The 26,456-nt window shown below is 40.6% G+C and overlaps 1 protein-coding gene across 3 annotated transcripts in view; it reads left to right on the plus strand.

Moving 5' to 3' along the window:
- Positions 1 to 26,456, plus strand: part of LOC124113056 (MORN repeat-containing protein 1-like) — a 32,862-nt gene that overhangs the window by 247 nt on the left and 6,159 nt on the right. For 2 of the 3 annotated variants that reach the window (XM_046473341.2, XM_046473480.2), the window contains exons 2-13: positions 1,186 to 1,257; positions 2,538 to 2,747; positions 3,758 to 3,848; positions 5,330 to 5,347; positions 13,031 to 13,118; positions 14,222 to 14,432; positions 15,444 to 15,558; positions 17,183 to 17,325; positions 17,925 to 18,092; positions 19,518 to 19,745; positions 20,952 to 21,029; positions 21,547 to 21,670. In XM_046473341.2, coding sequence (XP_046329297.1) covers positions 1,186 to 1,257; positions 2,538 to 2,747; positions 3,758 to 3,848; positions 5,330 to 5,347; positions 13,031 to 13,118; positions 14,222 to 14,432; positions 15,444 to 15,558; positions 17,183 to 17,325; positions 17,925 to 18,092; positions 19,518 to 19,745; positions 20,952 to 21,029; positions 21,547 to 21,670 — 1,546 coding nt within the window. The remainder of the gene's footprint in view (positions 1 to 1,185; positions 1,258 to 2,537; positions 2,748 to 3,757; positions 3,849 to 5,329; positions 5,348 to 13,030; positions 13,119 to 14,221; positions 14,433 to 15,443; positions 15,559 to 17,182; positions 17,326 to 17,924; positions 18,093 to 19,517; positions 19,746 to 20,951; positions 21,030 to 21,546; positions 21,671 to 26,456) is intronic. The other variant, XM_046473403.2, reaches the window with a different exon arrangement.

Genomic DNA, 26,456 nt, shown 5'->3' on the forward strand with positions numbered 1-26,456 from the left:
TGTCATTGGATTTGGTGTTGGTCAATTTGTAAATTACCAGAGGTCAGTTCTCTAAATCAGTAAATATACTTCATGAGTGAAACATATACTTGTTGCTCCAAACAATGAGACTGATCGTATATATGGTGCACTTATAATGGTCGTTGTTTATGTTGCGTTAATTTGTTGCATTAATCAATTCTGATGAATTATATATGTTGTTTTGTTTGTTTACTCCTACTTCTGCTTCAAAGTAAGTTTGATTTTTTGAAAAAACGATCGCCATTATTTGCTGACATTCGCCAACAAAGATGGTATTTGTGGTATACATGTTCTTCCCTAAGCTGTAAACAAATAAATGTTTGTGTTCCTTTCCAAAGGTGTAATGATGCACATGCATTGTATTGGATATCTTTCTGACATGTTTCTTTGATGATACTAATATAGCTGCAGGTGGCAGCATGATTGTTAAAAAATAGAGTGAGAAATCTGTAAATGAGCAGAGTAAATTCTCCACTTTCCCAACTTCAAGTTCCATAAATGTAGGTAACAATCTTATCAGTGACATCCATCAGGGCCACATTTCAACAAACATGTAATTTTTTATACGTTCACAAAAAGATAGATTCTAAAAAAGTAGGTAAGAATTAAAAGAAAGGAAACATAGATAATTAATTTATATATAATAACAGATGAATAGATGGCAAAAAAATGAAAATAAGAAATAAATGAAAACTCACTAACTTACCATGCTTACTGAATGATTGAATAAATTAAAAAAAAGGTAATTTAACAGATACGACTAAAACTTAATAACAGTATGTGCATCTCAGTGGAAAATATTTTACTCATGCTTCGTTCAAGTACATGCAGTTTGGATTTATAGATGGGTATTTGATGTACAGCCTATTTCTCTTTTGATTTTTCAGTTTTTCTTTCACTGATACAGATATGTGTTTCCTGGCAGCCCAAGTGATTGGATTCCCAGGACATGTAATGGGACGTTTACCGGTAGTAATAAACACAAAATGCTAAAAAGCACATGTGTGTACATCAGCAGGCTCGACTGCACTATAATGGTGTAATGGTGTACAGCATACAAGATAGTAAGTGGATCTTTAGCACCATGTTTAGGTTTGACCAATCTCAATCTGAATGATAATAGCTAATATCCTAAATGAATAACCATCACTATTCATGTTCCAGGATTTGGAGTCTACGTGTATGAAAATCAGTTCTTCAGATATGAAGGCCAGTGGCAGAGAGGGAAGAAACATGGTAACTTACTTACTTAGTTGGAGATTTTATGTGCACTTTCCGACTGTGAGTGTATGTCTCACACGGGCCCGCCAGGCCATTAAGGGTATTTGCCGAAAAGGACGGAAATATTTTGCAATCTGATTGGGGGCTTTTAGGGATTGCTCATATAGGAATTTTGAAATTTGGAGATTTGGAATGTATGCCAGAGGGTGGAGAGCCTAAGGGATGTGTGGGTGTTGGTGGGGTTTGGGAGTTTTTCCTATTAAATTATATGTTTATTTTTGGAGAGTTTATATGCGGTTGATTAAGTCTGTTTTGATTAGGTATTTGCCTAGGGCTTTAAAGTGGTAAGACACTGGACTGACTCTTGTACTTCTATATTCATGTACATCGAGATTCTGAGTAGATATAGGATGGGACGATCAGACTCATGACAGTGTTGCATGTGATTGTGCCCAGATGGAGTTGATCTTTGCTCATGTTTCGGTCACTGGTTTACCTGTTCCTGACCTGCTTATCTGTCGTCTGACCGCCATGATATTGATGCGATGCAACTATGCCTCGCTATTTGTATTTTCAGAATCTACATGATTGATTTTGTGTTGTGTTGTATGTTTGAAATGAAATGTTTGTTACTCTGTCTGTTCTAAGAGAAATTAATTGTTTAAACATGAAAGTTGTAGTAGTAGTTGTAGTTGCTGTGGTGGTAGTAGTTGTGTTGGCAGTAGCAGCAGTAGTAGTTTTGTTTGTTGTTTAACGCCACACTCAGCAATATTCCAGCTATATGATGTCAGTCTGTAAATAATCGAGTCTGGGTCAGACAATCCAGTGATTGACATCATGAGCATTGATTTACGCAACTGGGATACGATGACATGCATCAACCAAGTCAGCAAGCCTGACTACCCGATCTCGTTAGTCACCAGCTTTCTGTTGTTATTTTTGTTTTTGATTCCTCTTTCCTTAATCGTCCTTATTCTAATGTGAAATATTATTAAACCTATTTTTTATTCAACAAATTAAGTATGGATCTCTTTTCTGAAACAAGTAGTCCTTTTCTTTTAGGGACACAATTACAGTACATTTGCAATAATCACAGCTATAAAACAGCGTTAGAAATTGGCACTAGTCCTGTAGTCCTTGCCAAACTGCTCAATAGTTAAAGTATCATAAGGACTAGTAGAAATTTGCCGTATTTAGGACTAGTAGACTAAAAATGTCCGTTTCTTCCACTGTAAAATATATTCAAGATCAGGCCGCCATCACATCATGCAGACTCATGCAGTGCGATGTTTCAGGTCATGGTAGGCTGGTGATGAAAGACGGCACCTTCTACGAGGGTCTGTTTGAGAATGGTGAGATTCAAGGCCATGGCTACAAGTACTTCGCTACATCGGGATGCAAGTACACTGGTCAGTTCCAGCGAGGGGAGCTTCATGGCTATGGGATCATGCAGTACAAAGATGGCACCATGTTCGAAGGGGAGTGGGCACACAACAGAAAACAAGGTGGGAGACAAGTACATTATTGGTGATGGTGATGATGATGATCATCATCGTTGTCATCATCATCATCATCGTCATCATCATCATTTCAGTTTTGTTCATTTTCACCCATAAATTATTTGATTAATTAGGTTTCTGGAAATCCATTTGCATATTTCAATATATTTTCAACGACCTGAGCAAAGAAACTGTTAATCGAGACAAATATGCCAGAGTTGCAAAAAAGACAAATCTACTTTGGAATGTCCTGAAACTGTTGATCATGTCAATACAAGTAAACATACATCAGTATTTATCTGTGTTGACGGGGACTACTGTACAGTATTGCCGTCTTCCCAATGTATTAGGTATAGGATAAAACAAACCTCCGAGGTTTTAGTTGAAAATGTAAAACTCCATGCTCGAGGTTCTACATTTTCAACCAAAACCAAGGAGGTGTGTTTTATTCAATTTATGAACTGTCTAAATGCCAGAAATACCAGAAAATATAAGAATACATTGACATACCTTATAGTGAAACAAGACAGTGTGTCACGATATGAAAGGAATTCACTCAAAGCGTATGAGAAAACCATGTGCAGCATGGACCTGCTGGTGTCATGACTTGTAAAATTGAACAACTTCCTATCACCTGCCCCAGTAGCTCAGTGGGAAAACAGTGGGTTACAAAACTTAACACAATATATGAGGTTGCAGGTTCGATTCACGTCATGGAATTTTCATGCAAAAGAAAATTTGACTTTTAACCATTCATCAAACACAATTGTGTTCATATCAAGAGACAAGTTATAAAACATTAATTCTAAGACCTAGGTATAACAATTGAAACGTAAAACCTCAAAGCAGGTTCAGAAGTGACCTATTTCGAAAACCTAGGTTCGGAAGAGAACCACTTCAAAACCTAGGTTTGGAGGATGAGCTGGTTACTAGGGTTACCCGAGGTTGTCAGGAGCCTAACGATGCATAGCGTAATACAGTTCCGGGTGTATAAGGCTTGTTTCTGTTGCTGCAAGGCTTTGGTGTACTCAAGACCGGGGAAAACTCCACGTACGAGGGAGACTTTGTAGGCAGCATGCGGCATGGAGACGGCACGATGATTTACGAGTAAGTTCAATTATCAGACATAGCTAGATTATTAATCTTTTTTGTTCCTTTATTGAATATCATTCATAAGTTCCTTGTAATGGCACTACATCATAGTCAAGACTGTAGAGTCAGTCTCATTTCCTCATTTTTCTTTGTAATGCATAACACTTGTGAAAGGCTGGGTTAGATCTAATGATTTATAGTTTGGCTGGCTATTGATATAAATCTTAGAGATCAATAATCATTAACTAGACAGTGATCAGTTATCAATAAATATTGGAGAAGTAAATATGCAAAAAGCTCAGAGAAAAAACAACATGTTTCATGTCACTGTTGAGTGGTGACACATTTATGTGTGGATTACTTTGTGGACCTTTAGGTTTAACAAAATCAGTTGCTTGCCGTCTTCGGCAATGCTACAAATCAAGTCTGCTTCGGTAAATTAAAACTTTATTTTATCACAATAGATAATATATCGATAACATAATTATCATATAGATAATCATAAATACTTCTTCCCATCGACAGAAATACTGATTATCAATCTTTTAAGCCAGCCCTATTTTTTAGTTTATTATTTTGTTTTAAAAAAACTCTCTTTTTCAAAGTACTATTAAAAACCACATTGATTGTAAGAGAGAGAGAAAATATTGATGTCAACTTGTTTATAATGATGAACATAATGTTTCGGAGTATATACTTACTCCTTCATCCTTCATTCATCTGACGGAGTGAGGCGTAAGCATATACTCCAAAACGTTGTGTTCCTCATAATAGAGAAGTTGACATCCATATTCTCTCTCATGTGAATTCACTTCTAAATGTCAGTTATGTCAATCACTGGGGTTAATTCTTTGCTATCATATTCTAGTTTACTGTTTAAAACACCTAACAGACCAACAATTTTTAGACTTTTTATTGCTTGTCATTGTTCACTTTTACTATAAACAGAAAGCGTTCATTAAAACTAAGCAATATTTGATTGTGTTTTATGTTAAATTTTTACAATACATTTTCGAAAATTCTTACACTTACGGTAGTGTTTTTGAGTTGTTTGAGACTTCTCAGTAAAACCCATCAGGGCTCTCTGAAATATTAATTCTAGATATACATGATATAGATTCTAGATCTACATGATACTGATTCTAGATATACTTGATATAGATTCTAGATATACATGATATAGATTCTAGATAATCATGCTATAGATTCTAGATATACATGATACTGACTCTAGATATAAATCATATAGATTCTAGATATACTTGATATAGATTCTAGATATACATAATATAGATATACATACTATAGATTCTAGATATACATCATATAGATTCTATCTTGCATAGTAGAAGATAGCTTCTTGTAGATTTCGCTTACTTGTGTCGATTTCTTTTCAATAATGTCTACATGCTTTGATGTCTGACATACAATGGTGAAGAGTTGTCTCACTACTAATGAAATGGTTTTAAATTTTATTTCATTCTGTCCACTTGAAGCGGTGTTTACAAAGCGAGGTATAAGCTCTAATACAGCTGTGTGTATGGCAGCTACTCACACCCATGTATACCCATTGTATTGCTATGTCTCCGCTATATCTCCGCTATATCTCCGCTATGTGTCCGCTATGTCTGTCACAGTCTGTGCTTCTTGTATCCAGCCTGCTGCCAGTTGCATGAAATAAGCATGTTGTCTCACACTATGCATTTCTTCCTTCTTCTTTCGATCCTTATGTGGAAACATGCTTGAACAAAGTTTCCGGCTTCTAAAAACATTTCGCTCGAACACATCTCAGCATTACCATGGTCACCACCCCAACAAATGAGTCACGCACTGTAATCCCGTTCGTTGTGACCTTACACGACATGATCGCCTGACTACCCTTTCCCTTCATTCACTTTCTCATCGCCAAGTCGTGGAAATGTGTATTGAGTTTTAGAGAATACACTTTTGCATTTTTTGCATGAGCTGCCTCCTCAGTCGTAATAACATCTACGACACTAATTAAAAAAGAGGATGGAAACAGGACTTGATAAACGCTGGCCTGTAAAACTGCAGACGTAAGTTACTTACTCCACTTCTGATCTGCTTGATCATTGGTGTGATTGTCGCGGCCTTTGCTCCAAGGACCACAGACGTTCCCGGTGTTTACACCTCTCGAAGGAGTCAGGTCTATGTATGCAAGTGCTGCAAAGTGTTGAACATAGTAGAACACAGATCTTCCCCTACCAAGAAGCCTACACATATCACCAAGCAGTGAAACAAAATTCGACATCAGCCAATTAGAAAGCATCTTTCTTTGGCTTATTGCACTCATTTCAACCTGGCGATTTCCATTTCAGACTATGCTTGAAAAATATGTTGACACAGCTCTCGATTAAAATTTTGAAAACTGAACAAACGAACATTCTGGAATGTCTAATACATGGTATATGGTTGCAATTGTATGGCAGTGCTTCCCATGTACTGTGCAACGCTTCCTCTGTTTAAATGCATATTCCCCAGAAGCGAGAGATAGACGATAATTTTGATGGAATCAGTCGTATGGGTCGTTCGGAATACCCCATGTTAACGTTTTCGCGGTGGCAAGATTTGAAAAGACATTCCGACTCACTTTCAAGATCTGGGACGCTGCACTTTGATTGGTAGAATGAAAGGTCGTTATGATGTGACTCGTAATGGAATGTCCTCAGATCTTTGTTCAACGATAGCCAGAACTAAGATCTGATTTTAATGAGATTGATGAAAAAGATGGCTAACGCGTAACAGATAAGAGCTCACGCAAGTAACATGGTACATATCTGATCATGAGCAAGGTATCATGATACATATGGGATCACACAGTTGGTGTATCGTCACAGCCCTAGTATCCCTGGACCTGCTTCAGCTTCAGAAACAGCACCTGGTGGACCAACATAAGAAGCAGCACTGTCAACTGCAATTCATCCCCTCTAAGGATGACCTCCCTGAGGTTATGGCGTTCAGGTGATCAACAGTTACTGTGCACACCCACATCACGAACAACCAGATTTGGTGATCGCTGCTTTGCACGAGCAGCTCCAATGTTGTGGAACAGCCTACCACTTGACATTAGAAGTTCCCAAGACCTGGGCAGCTTCCAGAGCAGACTGAAGACCTCCCTTCAGGAACACTTACTTGTAGTAGAACCCCATCTGTGTTTCCTGTCAGTACTTTTGAGCAGTTTTCTCAACAGGATACCAATGCTTAATAAATGCTTAGTTATTATTATGATTAAAACCAGTTCTTTTCATGGCAGAGGCCGGGGACATTTGCACAAAGTGGCGAAGAGAATGATGTGGCAGGGGTAGTCAGGTGATCATGTCGTGTGAGGTCACAATGCACAGGATTACAGTGCATGACCCCTTTTTTGGGGTGTTGAACAAGGAGATGCTGGGATGTGTTCGGGCGAAATGTTTCCGAATAAGGATCGAAAGAAGAAGGAAGAAATGCTCAGTGTGAGATAGGATAATAAACTAATATATATATATATATATATACAATTTAATGTAAAATTTACAATTCATCACACATATGAAATAACCGTGATGTCTGTCACATGGGACAATGCTAAATTTATCACATATATGAAATAAGGCCACACTTTTTTTCATTTTCTGTTCATGGAGTTCTTCCAGCTTTTCAACACAAGTCAGTCACCAAAAAATTGCTATGTCAATCTTATATTTTTGTATTTATTTATATGCAAGTCATTCTTCTCTGGAATTGAAACTACAGGTGACTTTTGAATCACTGATCGTGATGTAGACATGGGATGTATATGTAGCATGATTTACTGTATAAGAGGATCTATGTTACTAGTGGGAGACATCATACAAATACTTATTTTTGTCTCATTTTCTTCTTGGACTGGAAGCTTTTCAGTAGCGGTGGCAGCCCGTGAAATGAAAAATAAAAACTGTGTTGCCTAAGCATGTTATCTGTGACATAGGACAAGGCTTAAGTCCTCACACTGAATGTACATGTTATCTGTGACATAGGACAAGGCTAAAGTCTCACATGGAATGTACATGTTATCTGTGACATAGGACAAGGCTAAAGTCTCACATGGAATGTACATGTTATCTGTGACATAGGACAAGGCTAAAGTCTCACATGGAATGTACATGTTATCTGTGACATAGGACAAGGCTAAAGTCTCACATGGAATGTACATGTTATCTGTGACATAGGACAAGGCTAAAGTCTCACATGGAATGTACATGTTATCTGTGACATAGGACAAGGCTAAAGTCTCACATGGAATGTACATGTTATCTGTGACATAGGACAAGGCTAAAGTCTCACATGGAATGTACATGTTATCTGTGACATAGGACATGGCTTAAGTCCTCACATGAAATGTACATCTCATCTGTGACATAGGACAAGGCTAAAGTCCTCACATGGAATGTACATGTTATCTGTGACATAGGACAAGGCTAAAGTCTCACATGGAATGTACATGTTATCTGTGACATAGGACAAGGCTAAAGTCTCACATGGAATGTACATGTTATCTGTGACATAGGACAAGGCTAAAGTCTCACATGGAATGTACATGTTATCTGTGACATAGGACAAGGCTAAAGTCTCACATGGAATGTACATGTTATCTGTGACATAGGACAAGGCTAAAGTCTCACATGGAATGTACATGTTATCTGTGACATAGGACAAGGCTAAAGTCTCACATGGAATGTACATGTTATCTGTGACATAGGACAAGGCTAAAGTCTCACATGGAATGTACATGTTATCTGTGACATAGGACAAGGCTAAAGTCTCACATGGAATGTACATGTTATCTGTGACATAGGACAAGGCTAAAGTCTCACATGGAATGTACATGTTATCTGTGACATAGGACATGGCTTAAGTCCTCACATGAAATGTACATCTCATCTGTGACATAGGACAAGGCTAAAGTCCTCACATGGAATGTACATGTTATCTGTGACATAGGACAAGGCTAAAGTCTCACATGGAATGTACATGTTATCTGTGACATAGGACAAGGCTAAAGTCTCACATGGAATGTACATGTTATCTGTGACATAGGACAAGGCTAAAGTCTCACATGGAATGTACATGTTATCTGTGACATAGGACAAGGCTAAAGTCTCACATGGAATGTACATGTTATCTGTGACATAGGACAAGGCTAAAGTCTCACATGGAATGTACATGTTATCTGTGACATAGGACATGGCTTAAGTCCTCACATGAAATGTACATCTCATCTGTGACATAGGACAAGGCTAAAGTCCTCACATGGAATGTACATGTTATCTGTGACATAGGACAAGGCTAAAGTCTCACATGGAATGTACATGTTATCTGTGACATAGGACAAGGCTAAAGTCCTCACATGGAATGTACATGTTATCTGTGACATAGGACAAGGCTAAAGTCTCACATGGAATGTACATGTTATCTGTGACATAGGACAAGGCTAAAGTCTCACATGGAATGACAAGGCTAAAGTCTCACATGGAATGTACATGTTATCTGTGACATAGGACAAGGCTAAAGTCTCACATGGAATGTACATGTTATCTGTGACATAGAACAAGGCTTAAGTCTCACATGTAATGTACATGTTATCTGTGACAAAGGACAAGGCTAAAGTCTCACATGGAATGTACATGTTATCTGTGACATAGAACAAGGCTTAAGTCTCACATGGAATGTACATGTTATCTGTGACATAGGACAAGGCTAAAGTCTCACATGGAATGTACATGTTATCTGTGACATAGGACAAGGCTAAAGTCTCACATGGAATGTACATGTTATCTGTGACAAAGGACAAGGCTAAAGTCTCACATGGAATGTACATGTTATCTGTGACAAAGGACAAGGCTAAAGTCTCACATGGAATGTACATGTTATCTGTGACATAGGACAAGGCTAAAGTCTCACATGGAATGTACATGTTATCTGTGACATAGGACAAGGCTAAAGTCTCACATGGAATGTACATGTTATCTGTGACATAGGACAAGGCTAAAGTACTCACATGGAATGTACATGTTATCTGTGACATAGGACAAGGCTAAAGTCTCACATGGAATGTACATGTTATCTGTGACATAGGACAAGGCTAAAGTCTCACATGGAATGTACATGTTATCTGTGACAAAGGACAAGGCTAAAGTCTCACATGGAATGTACATGTTATCTGTGACAAAGGACAAGGCTAAAGTCTCACATGGAATGTACATGTTATCTGTGACATAGGACAAGGCCGAGAAAGTTGTGGAAGCCTCGGTGGCTGAATGGGTTAGATCGCTGACTTTGTGTGCTGACGATTAGGTGCTACACTCTAGCCGTGTGGGTTTGAATCCCGGACGAGACTCAACCCCCCAAAAAGTACTAGAATCCGTACATTACTCAGAAAGTGTTATCCCAAATATAACATTTGTTACATTTGACCACTTTCTAAATGTCATTGTTTGTTTATGACAGAAAGAGAGCTGTCACACAAATTTCAAACCAATATTAGTTTCTGTAGCTTCACAATGTGACGATTTGAATTGGGCCAAACAGAACCCATACGATACCTTTCCTTTTTTTAAGAGGAAACGTTTAATTGATTTAATCATGACCAGTTGTGTCCTGCCAGTAGATATGGTAAAAAAATTAAATCTACATGTGTTTTATTCAGATAGTATATGTTTTGTTTTTAAACTGATAATTATGAAGCTCAGAAATATCAATGCATTGTCTTTGCTAGTTGACATTACTTGTGAATGCAACTTCAGTAATGTTTAACCTTGTGTCTTCTATTGTTCCATCACGATGCAACTTAATGTATGTATGTAGTAGGAAGCAGGAAGTGAGGATTTATACTTCTCTGCGGCCAATATACAAAACTTGGCCTAAAATAAGTTAGGAAACATGTGGAGTTACTCTGTAAGCCAGAATGTTTGTCATAAGATGTGATTCACCTACTCTTTACAATCCATCTTCCTCAACCAAATACAATTTAAGACTGAATAATAAAATCAACTTTGTTTGGTTCCAGTTAGAGCTGAAACAATGTGATAGATTGCCCAGAGAAGGTTTTAACATCAAGATTTCACAAATCACCCCATAATATTCATTCATTCATGCAAGAACCAGTGTTACCATGGTTACTGTTGACAAAACTCTAGGGTTGGGTAACCATGGTAACATGAACAAAGAAAGTTCTTTTTTTTTTGTCTGAAAATTATCTTCGACTCCTGAGGTGTCATGAAATAATACATTAGTTTGCATCGTGGGGTTAATGGTTGAATATATGGCTCGGATTGCTAACACAATTACCTAGTATTTAGCATGTATATATTCTTTGTCGTTGTACTAACACAGATTCCAACCAATCTTATACTACTTGCCACATTGTTTTCAAAGTTTTAGCAGTTATGAAAATATTGTCTAATTTTCAGAAATAAATGAACCAGGTCACTCCAACTGATAATACTGGTTCACTCTGTACTGAAATTCTTTATTCAACTTGATATGAATGAATATCTTTATTTCCTAAGATATTAAAGTCACTGGCCTTCATTCTCTACATCCCAGTCTGGCTTGTATAATGTCTGACTAACCCGTCAGTGTTGTGGCTACCCAACAGTGGTATTGTGTCATCTCAATATTATTCTCTTATCAATCGTTTTACGTTGTATGACAATACGAGAAAGTATTATACATCTTTATCTGTGGTGTAAGAATAATGCTGACACAACCAGCTGATCTGTTACCAAAACAGTTGATTGATATATATATATATACGCCACTTGATTAACACTTAAAGAACAAGTTTGTTGTTGTTTTCCGTGCGATTGTCGATGTGGTAAGTACGGGAAGTACAGAGGTATGGTATTATATCCATAGCTGGTGGTGGGTTCATGTCCATTTTCCTGAGTCAAGGGGTTAACTGACTAGAATAGTCCAGTTTCCACCCTTGCCGAACTAGGTCGCAATTATGGGGTTATCTTTTGGCTGGACAAATGAGTCTATGCATAGTCCAATCAAAATCGCGTAACCAAATCGGCATCAGGTTCGTAACTGCCATGCAGATTTCGGTTGATTGCAGAATTTGCAAAGCATATGTACCAACAGCTTGGTGTTGACAGATATTTTGCAAATCTTTTCGTGTTTTTTATCAAGGTGCTCACGTGATTTGATGAACTTTGCAAGTAAGACCCTTTTGATTACAATATAGATCTTGATTATCGACCAGACCGTTTTACTAAGTGCCGCCATTTTGTTTGAAGCAAATGCAAATGATATGAAAGGTGGAATCTGATTGGTCAGTAGGAGGGGCATAACTCGTAATAGCCATGGGTGGCACTACAATCAAGCCTGGAAATTTCAGCCTAGTTCGGCAAGGGTGGAAACTGGACTTTTATAGTGAATTGACTACATTGCCTCGGGAAGATGGTTCATGTCATTCTTGGCCTGTCCACCCATCTGTGAGCTCGTCACCATCCCATGATCTGCATCACATCACACTTTCCTCCACGTCAAGCTGACATGCCGTTATGTAACACATACTGTTCAAATCAGCATTAAACTCAAATATTTACTGTAATATTCATCACAGTTATAGTTATCATTTGTGAACTAAATACTGGACACATCCTTGAACAAGGCACAGCCGACTGGAATGCTGCCCTAATAGCATGTAGTGTCAAATGTTACCTGAAGATATTCTCAGGTTGGTGAAGATGACATAAAGTAGATCAAAATGGGGGCCCAGTGGTCCAAGGCACCACAATTTGCTGTGCAGAGTTGCGTCCCTTGGACATACCAGTTACCTATGATAATGACTTTGAATCCTGGTTCACCCTAATGATGTTTCTTGGTTTGTCAGCACCTACTGTGTTCCTGGGACTCACCAAAGTGGTAAATGTCTAAGACCTGCATCACTTCGGGCTTTCCTCCAACATTACGCTGACACGCCGTGATATAACTGAAATACTGTTCGAAGCGGCATAAAACCAAACTATCTCACTCACTCACTCAAAATGAATGAATATACATTGTTGTATTTCTGCTAAACCATGTCTCCTTGATGATATTCCTCAGTGTTTGAAGAAAACGTGTCTGGGTGTTAATGACATTTTCTGATTATGCTGGTATAGTCAATATATCTTATAGTGTGTAACAAGATCCCCGGACGTTTATTTCAGTAACGGTGATAGGTACGACGGCAACTGGGTGATGGACAAGAGACAAGGTCAAGGACATCTCATCTGTCGAGATGGTACAGAGTATGAGGTAATAGTATACAAATATTACTCTTGTTGAAAACAAGGACTCAAGAACCCGAGCGTGACACGGTCTGACCAGACCGAGGCCGTAGACCATAGTCTGGTCCGACCACTGATGGGGTCAGGTCTGATGGTCCTTGTCTTCACTTAGTGACTTCATCAAGAGTAATCAGTTGTATTGTTATTCTGAAATTGTGCTTAATATCTCCTTTCTTGTCCCTGTTGTCAGGCATTTGAACGAGAGCTTCTTCAGACTGACGTGTGTAACATGCAGCGCAATACTGCCTGACTCCATGTTGTTTCCACCAGACAAAGTCAATTGTGATCATGTGACATCAGTAGTCACGGTCTGTATCAGTCACATGGTTGGACCAAGGCTGTCCTCTATGTCTAAGACTGACCTACGTGTCTATAAGGCTGACCTCTATGTCTAAGACTGACCTACATGTCTATAAGGCTGACCTCTATGTCTAAGACTGACCTACATGTCTATAAGGCTGACCTCTATGTCTAAGACTGACCTACGTGTCTATAAGGCTGACCTCTATGTCTAAGGCTGACCTACATGTCTATAAGGCTGACCTCTAAGTCTAAGGCTGACCAATATGTCGAAGGCCAATATTACAAGGGTGACTACATGTCTAAGGCTGACTTATACGTGTAAGGCATACCTTTGACCTATGAACTAAGGCTGACCTATATGACTAAAAGGGATATCGCTAAGTCTGACTACATGTCTAAGGCTGACCTACATGTCTAAGGCTGACCTTTATATCTAAGGCTGACCTCTGTGTCTAAGGCCAATATTATAAGGTTGACTACATGTCTAATGCTGACTATATGTCAAAGGTTGACCTATATGTCTAAGGCTGACCTTCATGTCTAAGGCTGACCTACATGTCTAAGGCTAACTACATGTCTAATGCTGACTACATGTCTAAGGCTAACCTTCATGTCTAAGGCTGACCTACATGTCTAAGGCTGACCTATATGTGTAAGACTGACCTACATGTCTAAGGCTGACCTATATGTCTAATGCTTAATTCCTGACCTACATGTCTGAAGCTAACCTTTGTGCCATATGATGTCCAAGGCTATTTACTGTTGCAGGGTCAGTGGCTAAATGACATGTTCCATGGTGAGGGCAAGATGACACATGCATCCGGCATCATCTACGAAGGTCAGTGGGTCAACGGCTACCCAGTGGAGATGACCACAAAGATGGCAATCGTCATGGACACAGAATCACTGGAACTCACCCAAGGTCAGACATTCTCGGTCAAGGTGGAATGTCACAACGACCTGGGTGAGGTCATTCAAGGTGAGTCCCGGTACAGATCATGCCATGTGAGTGAGTTAGGTTAGCATTTCAGTTATATCACAGCGTGTAGGTTTAATGAGGGATGAAAATCCGAAGTGATGCAGGTCTTGGAACATTGTCACTTCAAGAAACCCATGAGCTGATGACATGGTGCTGAAAGAACAAGATTCAGAAACAAAGTGATGAAGGTCATTTATTGTAACCTACAAGTGGGTGTGGTCCTGAAAGAACAAGATTCAGAAAGTAATGTAGGTCATTTATTGTAACCTACAACTGGGTGTGGTGCTGACAGACCAAGATTCAGAAACAAAGTGATGTAGGTCATTTATTGTAACCTACAACTGGGTGTAGTGCTGATAGACCAAGATTCAGAAACAAAGTAATGGAGGTCATTTATTGTAACCTACAACTGGGTGTAGTGCTGATAGACCAAGATTCAGAAACAAAGTAATGGAGGTCATTTTTTGTAACCTACAACTGGGTGAGGAGCTGACAGACCAAGGATGATATTGTGTCAAATCTGGGATTCGAACCCGTGGCAAGCAAATCCTGGCTCAGACACTCAGTCACCATGCTATCTCCCTCTAGCACAAAGTCTCCAACTAACATCACTCCAGTTTCTATGTCAATATTTGATCCATGAAAGCAAAAACATGACATGTTCTATGAAGGACAACAGGATCCAAATGATGCATCAATTACTGTTGACAAAGGGTCAGTTATTGTGTTAATCTCATGTTTGACACTTGCCTTCTGGATACATAGTCTCACCTGTCAGTGAAGTGTTTCTTCCTGTCCTATATGGTTTGATGCTCGCAATCCTGATGTGCATGGGGAAGATGTTACTCTGTAACCACGGTAACCGGAAAGGATATGTTTTACCCAAATGTAATAATTCTTGTACAATGCAGGTCTTTTCTGTCATTGGAATAATTCCAGGAATCTTCTGTTAAATGTAATGGCAGAAAACAAACAGATTGTGGGAATTCTCTAAATTTGAATTGTTTTCAGATCAAGGGAGAGAACTGCTGGTATCAGCTGGCTTCAAGTACTACCCCACCAAGGAGGGCTCGGCACTGTTTGACATGATAGAGCAGGTGGAGGAGAAACCTATTGAAACACCTTTGTAAGTCCACAGTTGACACTGGAGTTGTTTATGACTATATTGTCATAATGTCTGGTATGAAAATATGAATATCTACCTAGAGACATTAAGTATAAGCAAGACCAGCTAATTCCTATCTGTATATTACAGATATATTACTCATACTCAAGAGATATTAGACTGGTTAGAAGCACAAACGGACATACTGTGAACCGACACTCATGAACGCATCACATGTGACGTCATAGATCCATGGCTTGAGATGCACCATTTGTCTCATGCAGGGTTAGCGTGTAAGTTTGGAAATCACGTGTAGCGTATTGTGATAAGAAAAAAGACACTGTGGTATCACTTTAACTGATTGTTAGTTTTGTCATTGACGGTACACATTGGAAACAGCTTTTCCTAATGCACATGATTCTCTATATAACACCTTAGCGCACGTGTGCTGTTGTTGTAGTGGCTACTCGATCGTGCATGATTCTCTATATATAACACCTTAGCGCACGTGTGCTGTTGTTGTAGTGGCTACTCGATCGTGCATGATTCTCTATATATAACACCTTAGCGCACGTGTGCTGTTGTTGTAGTGGCTACTCGATCGTGCATGATTCTCTATATATAACACCTTAGCGCACGTGTGCTGTTGTTGTAGTGGCTACTTGATCGTGCATGATTCTCTATATATAACACCTTAGCACACGTGTGCTGTTGTAGTGGCTACTCTATCGTACATGATTCTCTATATACACTAAGCGCACGTGTGCTGTTGTAGTGGCTACTCCATCGTGCCTGATTCTCTATATACACTTAGCGCACGTGTGCTGTTGTTGTAGTGGCTACTCCATCGTGCATGATTCTCTATATACACTTAGCGCACGTGTGCTGTTGTAGTGGCTACTCCATCGTGCATGATTCTCTATATAACACCTTAGCACACGTGTGCTGTTGTAGTGGCTACTCCATCGTGCATGATTCTCTATATAACACCTTAGCACACGTGTGCTGTTGTTTTAGTGGCTACTCTATCGTACATGATTCTCTATATATAACACCTTAGCACACATGTGCTGTTGTTGTAGTGGCTACTCCATCGTGCCTGATTCTCTATATAACACCTTAGCGCACATGTGCTGTTGTTGTAGTGGCTACTCGATCGTGCCTGATTCTCTATATAACACCTTAGCGCACATGTGCTGTTGTTGTAGTGGCTACTCGATCGTGCCTGTTTAGCTATATAACACCTTAGCGCACGTGTGCTGTTGTTGTAGTGGCTACTCGATCGTGCCTGATTCTCTATATAACACCTTAGCGCACGTGTGCTGTTGTTGCAGTGGCTACTCTATCGTGCATGATTCTCTATATATAACACCTTAGCGCACGTGTGCTGTTGTTGCAGTGGCTACTCCATCGTGCATGATTCTCTATATACACTTAGCGCACGTGTGCTGTTGTTGCAGTGGCTACTCCATCGTGCATGATTCTCTATATACACTTAGTGCACGTGTGCTGTTGTTGCAGTGGCTACTCTATCGTGCCTGATTCTCTATATACACTAAGCGCACGTGTGCTGTTGTTGTAGTGGCTACTCCATCGTGCATGATTCTCTATATAACACCTTAGCACACGTGTGCTGTTGTTGCAGTGGCTACTCTATCGTGCCCTACCCACTGACTGACCACATGAACACAGACGGGGAGAAGGAAGCGGAGGGGGAGAAGAAGGAGGAGGGGGGTGAGGTCAAGGCCACACCTGAACTAGAGGCTCCACCCAAGGGAGATCAAGGAGGTATGGCTGACAATTGTCAAATCTTAGGATAATCTGAACAGTTTAAGGTCCAACCACACACTCCAGACAGATGGAAAACCGATAGACCTGCTGCAAGTTTCTGGCAGGTGTTTTTTTCCTGTTTGTCTCCAGTCTTTGTAATTTCATGATAATTTAAACAGACAGTTGCTAGCTAGGTGGTGGTTATTTTCTGTTAACCTGATTATATAAAACACCTGTTATCCCATTATCTAACAGCAGGAGGCAGTGGTCAAGTGATCAAAGTCTGCACCACCTGTGTACAATGTGTGAAGCAGATTCTTGACATCAACCACCATAGTATGGATGGAATATATCTATGGAAGGTGTAAAACAATGCACACTCACTATATCTCAAAGTGAGTGAGTTGGCTTTTATGCCACTTTGCAATATTCCAGTAATATCACAGCAGGGGACACCAGAATCAGAAATGGGCTTCACACCCTGTACCCATGTGGAGAATCGATCTCGAGCCTTCGGTGTGACAAGCGTAACATTGACCACCAGGCCACCAGTGTCTGGAAATGAACCCACAGTATCATGTGCATGTTTATATATATTGCCCATTTGTCACTTGAAGAGGAGGAACAGGAACAAGACGAGGAAGGAGGAGAAGAGAAGGGGGAGAAGGAGGCAGCTAAAGAGGGAGGAGGAGAAGAAAAGGGGGAGAAGGAGGCAGCTAAAGAGGAAGGGGAGAAGAGCAGAGTTATGTCTCCAACACAAGAAGCAGCACAGGACCTTGTCACAGGTAGGTCTTTCTTTTCGGTATTGTCATCAGTATTGGCCTTGATATTGTCATCAGTATTGTTATCAGTATTGACATTAGTACTGTCATCAGTATTGTCTTCAGTATTGTCATCAGTATTGGCATTAGTACTGTCATCAGTATTGACATAAGTACTGTCATCAGTATTGTCATCAGTATTGGCATTAGTACTGTCTTCAGTATTGGCATCAGTATTGGCATTAGTATTGTCTTCAGTATTGTCATCAGTATTGGCATTGTCATCAGTATTGTCTTAGGTATGTTCTTCAGTATTGGCATTAGTATAGTCTTCAGTATTGTCATCAGTATTGCCATTAGCATTGTCATCAGTATTGTCTTCAGTATTGGCATAGTACTGTTATCAGTATTGTCTTTAGTATTGTCTTCAGTATTGGCATTATCATTGTCTTAAGTATTGTCATCAGTATTGCCATTGACATTGTCATCAGTATTGGCATTAGTACTGTCATCAGTATTGTCTTCAGTATTGGCATTAGTATTGTCTTCAGTATTGTCATCAGTATTGCCATTGGTATTGTCATCAGTATTGTCTTCAGTATTGGCATAGTACTGTTATCAGTATTGTCTTTAGTATTGTCTTCAGTATTGGCATTAGTAATGTCATCAGTTTTGTCTTCAGTATTGGCATCAGTATTAGCATTAGTACTGTCGTTGGAATTGTCATCAAGCATGCTTGCCAACTTCCTCAAACATTTGATATGTTTTTCACACAAGATTTCATTGTTTTTGCCCACCATTTTACAATCTGTTAATTAGGAATAGGGAAGGTAACATAGTTTTTTTAAGAGAAATAAACAGCTTGTAGAGATTCAGATATTTTCACATACACTTAGTAGATTTGCTCTACAACCATTTGCAGATGCAGAGGGGGATAGCAGGAGGGCACACGCACACCCCCCCCCCCCCCCCCACCCCCCCCCCACCCCCCCCACACTCACACACCTATCCCCACACATACACCCCTACCCCTAACCCCAACCCCCAACCCCCAACCCCCCCCACACCCCCCACACCCCTCCCCAGCCCCACCACCACCCCCCCCACCCCACCCCACCCCCACCCCCCCCCCCACCCCCCCACCCCCACACACACACACACAACGATTGTCAAATCTTAGGATAATCTGAACAGTTTAAGGTCCAACCACACACTCCAGACAGATGGAAAACTGATAGACCCCCCCCACACACACCCCTACCAACTCACACACACCCCTACCCCCACACACACTTTCCAACAAACATTTGATGTCGGTATTTTTACTGACATTTTACAATCACTAAATTTGGAATAAAAAAAGGTTTTTAAAATGAAGAAATGTATTGTTTCACAACTTAACACAAATGTATTGTTTCACAACTGAATGCATGTTAATCCTATCTTTAGAACCAACCACAGAGGACTGTGCACCTCTACCTACAGAAACCACGCCTCTTCCTCCCCCTGTAGCCAATCAGAGGACAGTGGATGGAACTTGTGAGTGGAGCTGCCTCCAGCTGGCCCCGCCCCCTCCAATGTACCGCCCATTCCTGGCCATGGAGGAGGAGGCAGGACAGAAGAAGAGCAAGTCCAAGAAGTTGGGCCAATCAAAGGACAAGAGCCTGGATAAGCTAGGTGTGCCACCTTCATCACTCATGCTGTTGCAACATCTGTCAAGACAATTCCAGACATATTTTGTGGCCATTTTCTATTACAAGCATTTCTTGTGGCATGCATTACACTTCAGATTACAGCATTATCTCCCTTTACTTTCCAGCCATGCTCCCTTCATGGTCACTTTTGCCATTCCAAGGACAAGACAAATGTCGGCCTCTCAATGGCATTGTATTGACTGAGATCTGTGTTAGGGCAGGAGGGCATATAGATGGGGTGTAGTCAACTTGTTCACCTCCTTGTGATGTTACTGTGTCATGTCACACAATTGTTTCTTTAAAGACAGGTTGGACTTAGGAGGATATTCAGTGTGGTTCAACACTTGGAACTGTCACATGGCTACAGTTTGAGAAAGTACGCATTGAGGCAGCACAACTATAATGGATAGGAAGTACTTAATGGTCATTACACCACACACTCTGATTGGTTTGTTATGTTTTTCTGCATAACATTGATCAGCAGGGTGACGAGTATACCAGCAGGGTGATGAGTATACCAGCAGGGTGACGAGTATACCAGCAGGGTGACGAGTATACCAGCAGGGTGACAAGTATACCAGCAGGGTGACGATATTATCAGCAGGGTGACGAGTATTTCAGCAGGGTGACGATATTACCAGCAGGGTGACGAGTATACCAGCAGGGTGACGAGTATACCAGCAGGGTGACGAGTATATCAGCAGGGTGACGAGTATATCAGCAGGGTGACGATATTACCAGCAGGGTGACGAGTATACCAGCAGGGTGACGAGTATACCAGCAGGGTGACGAGTATATCAGCAGGGTGACGATATTATCAGCAGGGTGACGATATTATCAGCAGGTTGATGAGTATACCAGCAGGGTGACAAGTATACCAGCAGGGTGATGAGTATATCAGCAGGGTGACGATATTATCAGCAGGGTGACGAGCATATCAGCAGGGTGACGAGTATATCAGCAGGGTGACGATATTATCAGCAGGTTGATGAGTATACCAGCAGGCTGACAAGTATACCAGCAGGGTGACGATATTATTCAGCAGGTTGGTCAGTATATCAGTATATCAGACAGTAACTACTTGGAGTTGCATTTACTACCAGTAAAGCTTGGAGGTCAAGTTACGTATATATTCGCGGGGCGTTTTTGTTTTTGCAGAGAGTTTTTGTATCTGATTCTTTTATTTCAGATGGTAAACATTCCAGAAAAGACGGCAGGGATAAAACAAGTTCGGAAAATATTATGGATGAGAAATTTGCTCGACCAGGTATTTCTGATACAATTCAATGTGAATGTGGAAGCGTGTTACTGTTTGTTTAACTTGTACATGACCAGACAGAACTAATGTGTTCCAAATACACTCTGTGGATCAGACATGTTTCAATCAACGATTGATGATAATTCCTCTTGGTTCTCAAGAAATGTCTGGTGACAAGTCAGACGGCAATAAGGTCAAGACTTGTGGAACCCCATGTCAGGCAAACTAATATATCTGGTGACCAAGCACCAAGCGATCTTAGCGCTAAGATGAGCATAACTCCCAAACTTTGACATAGGCTTACAATAGTCTTAGCGCTAAGATGAGCGTAACTCCCATACTTTGACATAGACTTACCAATAGTCTTAGCGCTAAGATGAGCCTAACTCCCATACTTTGACATAGGCTTACAATAGTCTTAGCGCTAAGATCGCTTTGTGCAAGTGGGCCCAGGAGTGTCACACAAACTGTAGTTTGTTGTCAATGATTTCACATGGAGGTACATGCTAGTTTGTTTGCTTTCCAGGAGATTATGTCATAATGGTTCAAGACGTCACCAACCCAGTATTTCTCCGTGGTCCACTCCCGCCAGCATTCATGCTCATCACACTCCAGAAACCTAAACTAAAGAAAAAAGACTCAAAACCAAAGTAGGTCACCTTGTCTTTATTTCACCTTGGAGCACCCTAACAACCCGTGACCTCTGACCTGACCCTGCTGACCTGCCCTTCACATACCCGATCTCAGTGACCTTCACCTTTGCTGCAGTGGAAATGGATTAACTATGCATGAACATTTGATTTGAGCACAGTGCTTATTGCATGAGTAGCACTATGGATTATGGGATTATTTATTAAACTTAGATTGTTTGAAGGAGAAAGATTATGATCCACTTTAAAGTTCTACTATGTTCATTTGAGTTAATATATTTGCATTGGTCTAAAATACAAATTTAATTTCTTATTTTACAGATTTTTATTTCAATTTGAAATATACTGACCTAAATGTCTCTTATCACGTGGTAACGAAAGTTAGTTCCTCTCGTCCCGTCTTCATCAGTATTTTCAAATTGATATATCTTGATGTGTCAACCAATGTTGTATTCTGAAAATTATGAAATTAATGCATCACCAATTTATTGAAGTGTCGACCCCTGACCTAGAATGTGTCATGAAATCAGTGCAAGTAGCCCTACGCTTAAACTTTTAAATCTAATCAGCAAATCATAACACCGAGACTGTAGACTTAGTGACAGAGTATATGGGGTGATAACTGATTGATTGAATAATATCCTCACTAACTCGACTTCAACTGCTTGAGATGTGATCAAACGTCCATGAAATCAAAAGCAGGAAATTCTGAATGAAGACATATTCAAATGAGATAGGTCAGGTCACCCAGAGACCATATACCACCGACCAAGATTTACCAAGGTTCTAAGTTTTACATGAGTTACTGTACTGAATATATTCACTACGTGGGGGTGCAGTGTTATGTATACACTACATGGGGGTGCAGTGTTATGTATACACTACTTGGGGGTGCAGTGTTACGTATTCACCACAACTGCTGTTACTGTACTGAATATATTCACTACGTGGGGGTGCAGTGTTATGTATACACTACGTGGGGGTGCAGTGTTATGTATACACTACTTGGGGGTGCAGTGTTACGTATTCACCACAACTGCTGTTACTGTACTGAATATATTCACTACGTGGGGGTGCAATGTTATGTATTCACTACGTGGGGGTGCAGTGTTACGTATTCACCACAACTGCTGTTACTGTACTGAATATATTCACTACGTGGGGGTGCAATGTTATGTATACACTACGTGGGGGTGCAGTGTTATGTATACACTACTTGGGGGTGCAGTGTTATGTATACACTACTTGGGGGTGCAGTGTTACGTATTCACCACAACTGCTGTTACTGTACTGAATATAATCACTACGTGGGGGTGCAATGTTATGTATACACTACGTGGGGGTGCAGTGTTATGTATACACTACGTGGGGGTGCAGTGTTATGTATACACTACTTGGGGGTGCAGTGTTACGTATTCACCACAACTGCTGTTACTGTACTGAATATATTCACTACGTGGGGGTGCAGTGTTATGTATACACTACGTGGGGGTGCAGTGTTATGTATACACTACTTGGGGGTGCAGTGTTACGTATTCACCACAACTGCTGTTACTGTACTGAATATATTCACCACGTGGGGGTGCAGTGTTATGTATTCACCACAACTGCTGTTACTGTACTGAATATATTCACCACGTGGGGGTGCAGTGTTACGTATTCACCACAACTGCTGTTACTGTACTGAATATATTCACCACGTGGGGGTGCAGTGTTACGTATTCACCACAACTGCTGTTACTGTACTGAATATATTCACCACGTGGGGGTGCAGTGTTACGTATTCACCACAACTGCTGTTACTGTACTGAATATATTCACCACGTGGGGGTGCAGTGTTACGTATTCACCACAACTGCTGTTACTGTACTGAATATATTCACCACGTGGGGGTGCAGTGTTACGTATTCACCACAACTGCTGTTACTGTACTGAATATATTCACCACGTGGGGGTGCAGTGTTACGTATTCACCACAACTGCTGTTACTGTACTGAATATATTCACTACATGGGGGTGCAGTGTTATGTATTCACCACAACTGCTGTTACTGTACTGAATATATTCACCACGTGGGGGTGCAGTGTTATGTATACACTACGTGGGGGTGCAGTGTTATGTATACACTACTTGGGGGTGCAGTGTTACGTATTCACCACAACTGCTGTTACTGTACTGAATATATTCACTACGTGGGGGTGCAGTGTTATGTATACACTACATGGGGGTGCAGTGTTATGTATACACTACATGGGGGTGCAGTGTTATGTATACACTACTTGGGGGTGCAGTGTTACGTATTCACCACAACTGCTGTTACTGTACTGAATATATTCACCACGTGGGGGTGCAATGTTATGTATACACTACGTGGGGGTGCAGTGTTATGTATACACTACGTGGGGGTGCAGTGTTATGTATACACTACTTGGGGGTGCAGTGTTACGTATTCACCACAACTGCTGTTACTGTACTGAATATATTCACTACGTGGGGGTGCAGTGTTATGTATACACTACATGGGGGTGCAGTGTTATGTATACACTACATGGGGGTGCAGTGTTATGTATACACTACTTGGGGGTGCAGTGTTACGTATTCACCACAACTGCTGTTACTGTACTGAATATATTCACTACGTGGGGGTGCAGTGTTATGTATACACTACGTGGGGGTGCAGTGTTACGTATTCACCACAACTGCTGTCACTGTACTGAATATATTCACTACGTGGGGGTGCAGTGTTATGTATACACTACATCTGCTGTTACTGTACTGAATATATTCACTACATGGGGGTGCAGTGTTATGTATACACTTCAACTGCTGTTACTGTACTGAATATATTCACTACATGGGGGTGCAGTGTTATGTATACACTACATCTGCTGTTACTGTACTGAATATATTCACTACATGGGGGTGCAGTGTTATGTATACACTACATCTGCTGTTACTGTACTGAATATATTCACCACGTGGGGGTGCAGTGTTATGTATACACTACAACTGCTGTTACTGTACTGAATATATTCACTACATGGGGGTGCAGTGTTATGTATACACTACATCTGCTGTTACTGTACTGAATATATTCACTACATGGGGGTGCAGTGTTATGTATACACTACATCTGCTGTTACTGTACTGAATATATTCACCACGTGGGGGTGCAGTGTTATGTATACACTACAACTGCTGTTACTGTACTGAATATATTCACTACATGGGGGTGCAGTGTTATGTATACACTACATCTGCTGTTACTGTACTGAATATATTCACCACGTGGGGGTGCAGTGTTACGTATTCACCACAACTGCTGTTACTGTACTGAATATATTCACTACATGGGGGTGCAGTGTTATGTATACACTACATATGCTGTTACTGTACTGAATATATTCACCACGTGGGGGTGCAGTGTTATGTATACACTACAACTGCTGTTACTGTACTGAATATATTCACTACATGGGGGTGCAGTGTTATGTATACACTACGTGGGGGTGCAGTGTTATGTATACACTACATGGGGGTGCAGTGTTATGTATACACTACATGGGGGTGCAGTGTTATGTATACACTACATGGGGGTGCAGTGTTATGTATACACTACATCTGCTGTTACTGTACTGAATATATTCACCACGTGGGGGTGCAGTGTTATGTATACACTACATGGGGGTGCAGTGTTATGTATACACTACATGGGGGTGCAGTGTTATGTATACACTACATGGGGGTGCAGTGTTATGTATACACTACATGGGGGTGCAGTGTTATGTATACACTACATGGGGGTGCAGTGTTATGTATACACTACAACTGCTGTTACTGTACTGAATATATTCACTACATGGGGGTGCAGTGTTATGTATACACTACGTGGGGGTGCAGTGTTATGTATACACTACATGGGGGTGCAGTGTTATGTATACACTACATGGGGGTGCAGTGTTATGTATACACTACATGGGGGTGCAGTGTTATGTATACACTACATCTGCTGTTACTGTACTGAATATATTCACTACATGGGGGTGCAGTGTTATGTATACACTACATCTGCTGTTACTGTACTGAATATATTCACCACGTGGGGGTGCAGTGTTATGTATACACTACAACTGCTGTTACTGTACTGAATATATTCACCACGTGGGGGTGCAGTGTTATGTATACACTACGTGGGGGTGCAGTGTTATGTATACACTACATCTGCTGTTACTGTACTGAATATATTCACCACGTGGGGGTGCAGTGTTATGTATACACTACATCTGCTGTTACTGTACTGAATATATTCACCACGTGGGGGTGCAGTGTTATGTATACACTACAACTGCTGTTACTGTACTGAATATATTCACTACATGGGGGTGCAGTGTTATGTATACACTACGTGGGGGTGCAGTGTTATGTATACACTACATCTGCTGTTACTGTACTGAATATATTCACCACGTGGGGGTGCAGTGTTATGTATACACTACAACTGCTGTTACTGTACTGAATATATTCACCACGTGGGGGTGCAGTGTTATGTATACACTACGTGGGGGTGCAGTGTTATGTATACACTACGTGGGGGTGCAGTGTTATGTATACACTACAACTGCTGTTACTGTACTGAATATATTCACCATGTGGGGGTGCAATGTTATGTATACACTACGTGGGGGTGCAGTGTTATGTATACACTACGTGGGGGTGCAGTGTTATGTATACACTACAACTGCTGTTACTGTACTGAATATATTCACCACGTGGGGGTGCAATGTTA

This window comes from Haliotis rufescens, unplaced genomic scaffold, assembly GCF_023055435.1.
Source record: "Haliotis rufescens isolate VD_foot unplaced genomic scaffold, xgHalRufe1.0.p SCAF_17, whole genome shotgun sequence".
Taxonomy (NCBI): domain Eukaryota; kingdom Metazoa; phylum Mollusca; class Gastropoda; order Lepetellida; family Haliotidae; genus Haliotis; species Haliotis rufescens.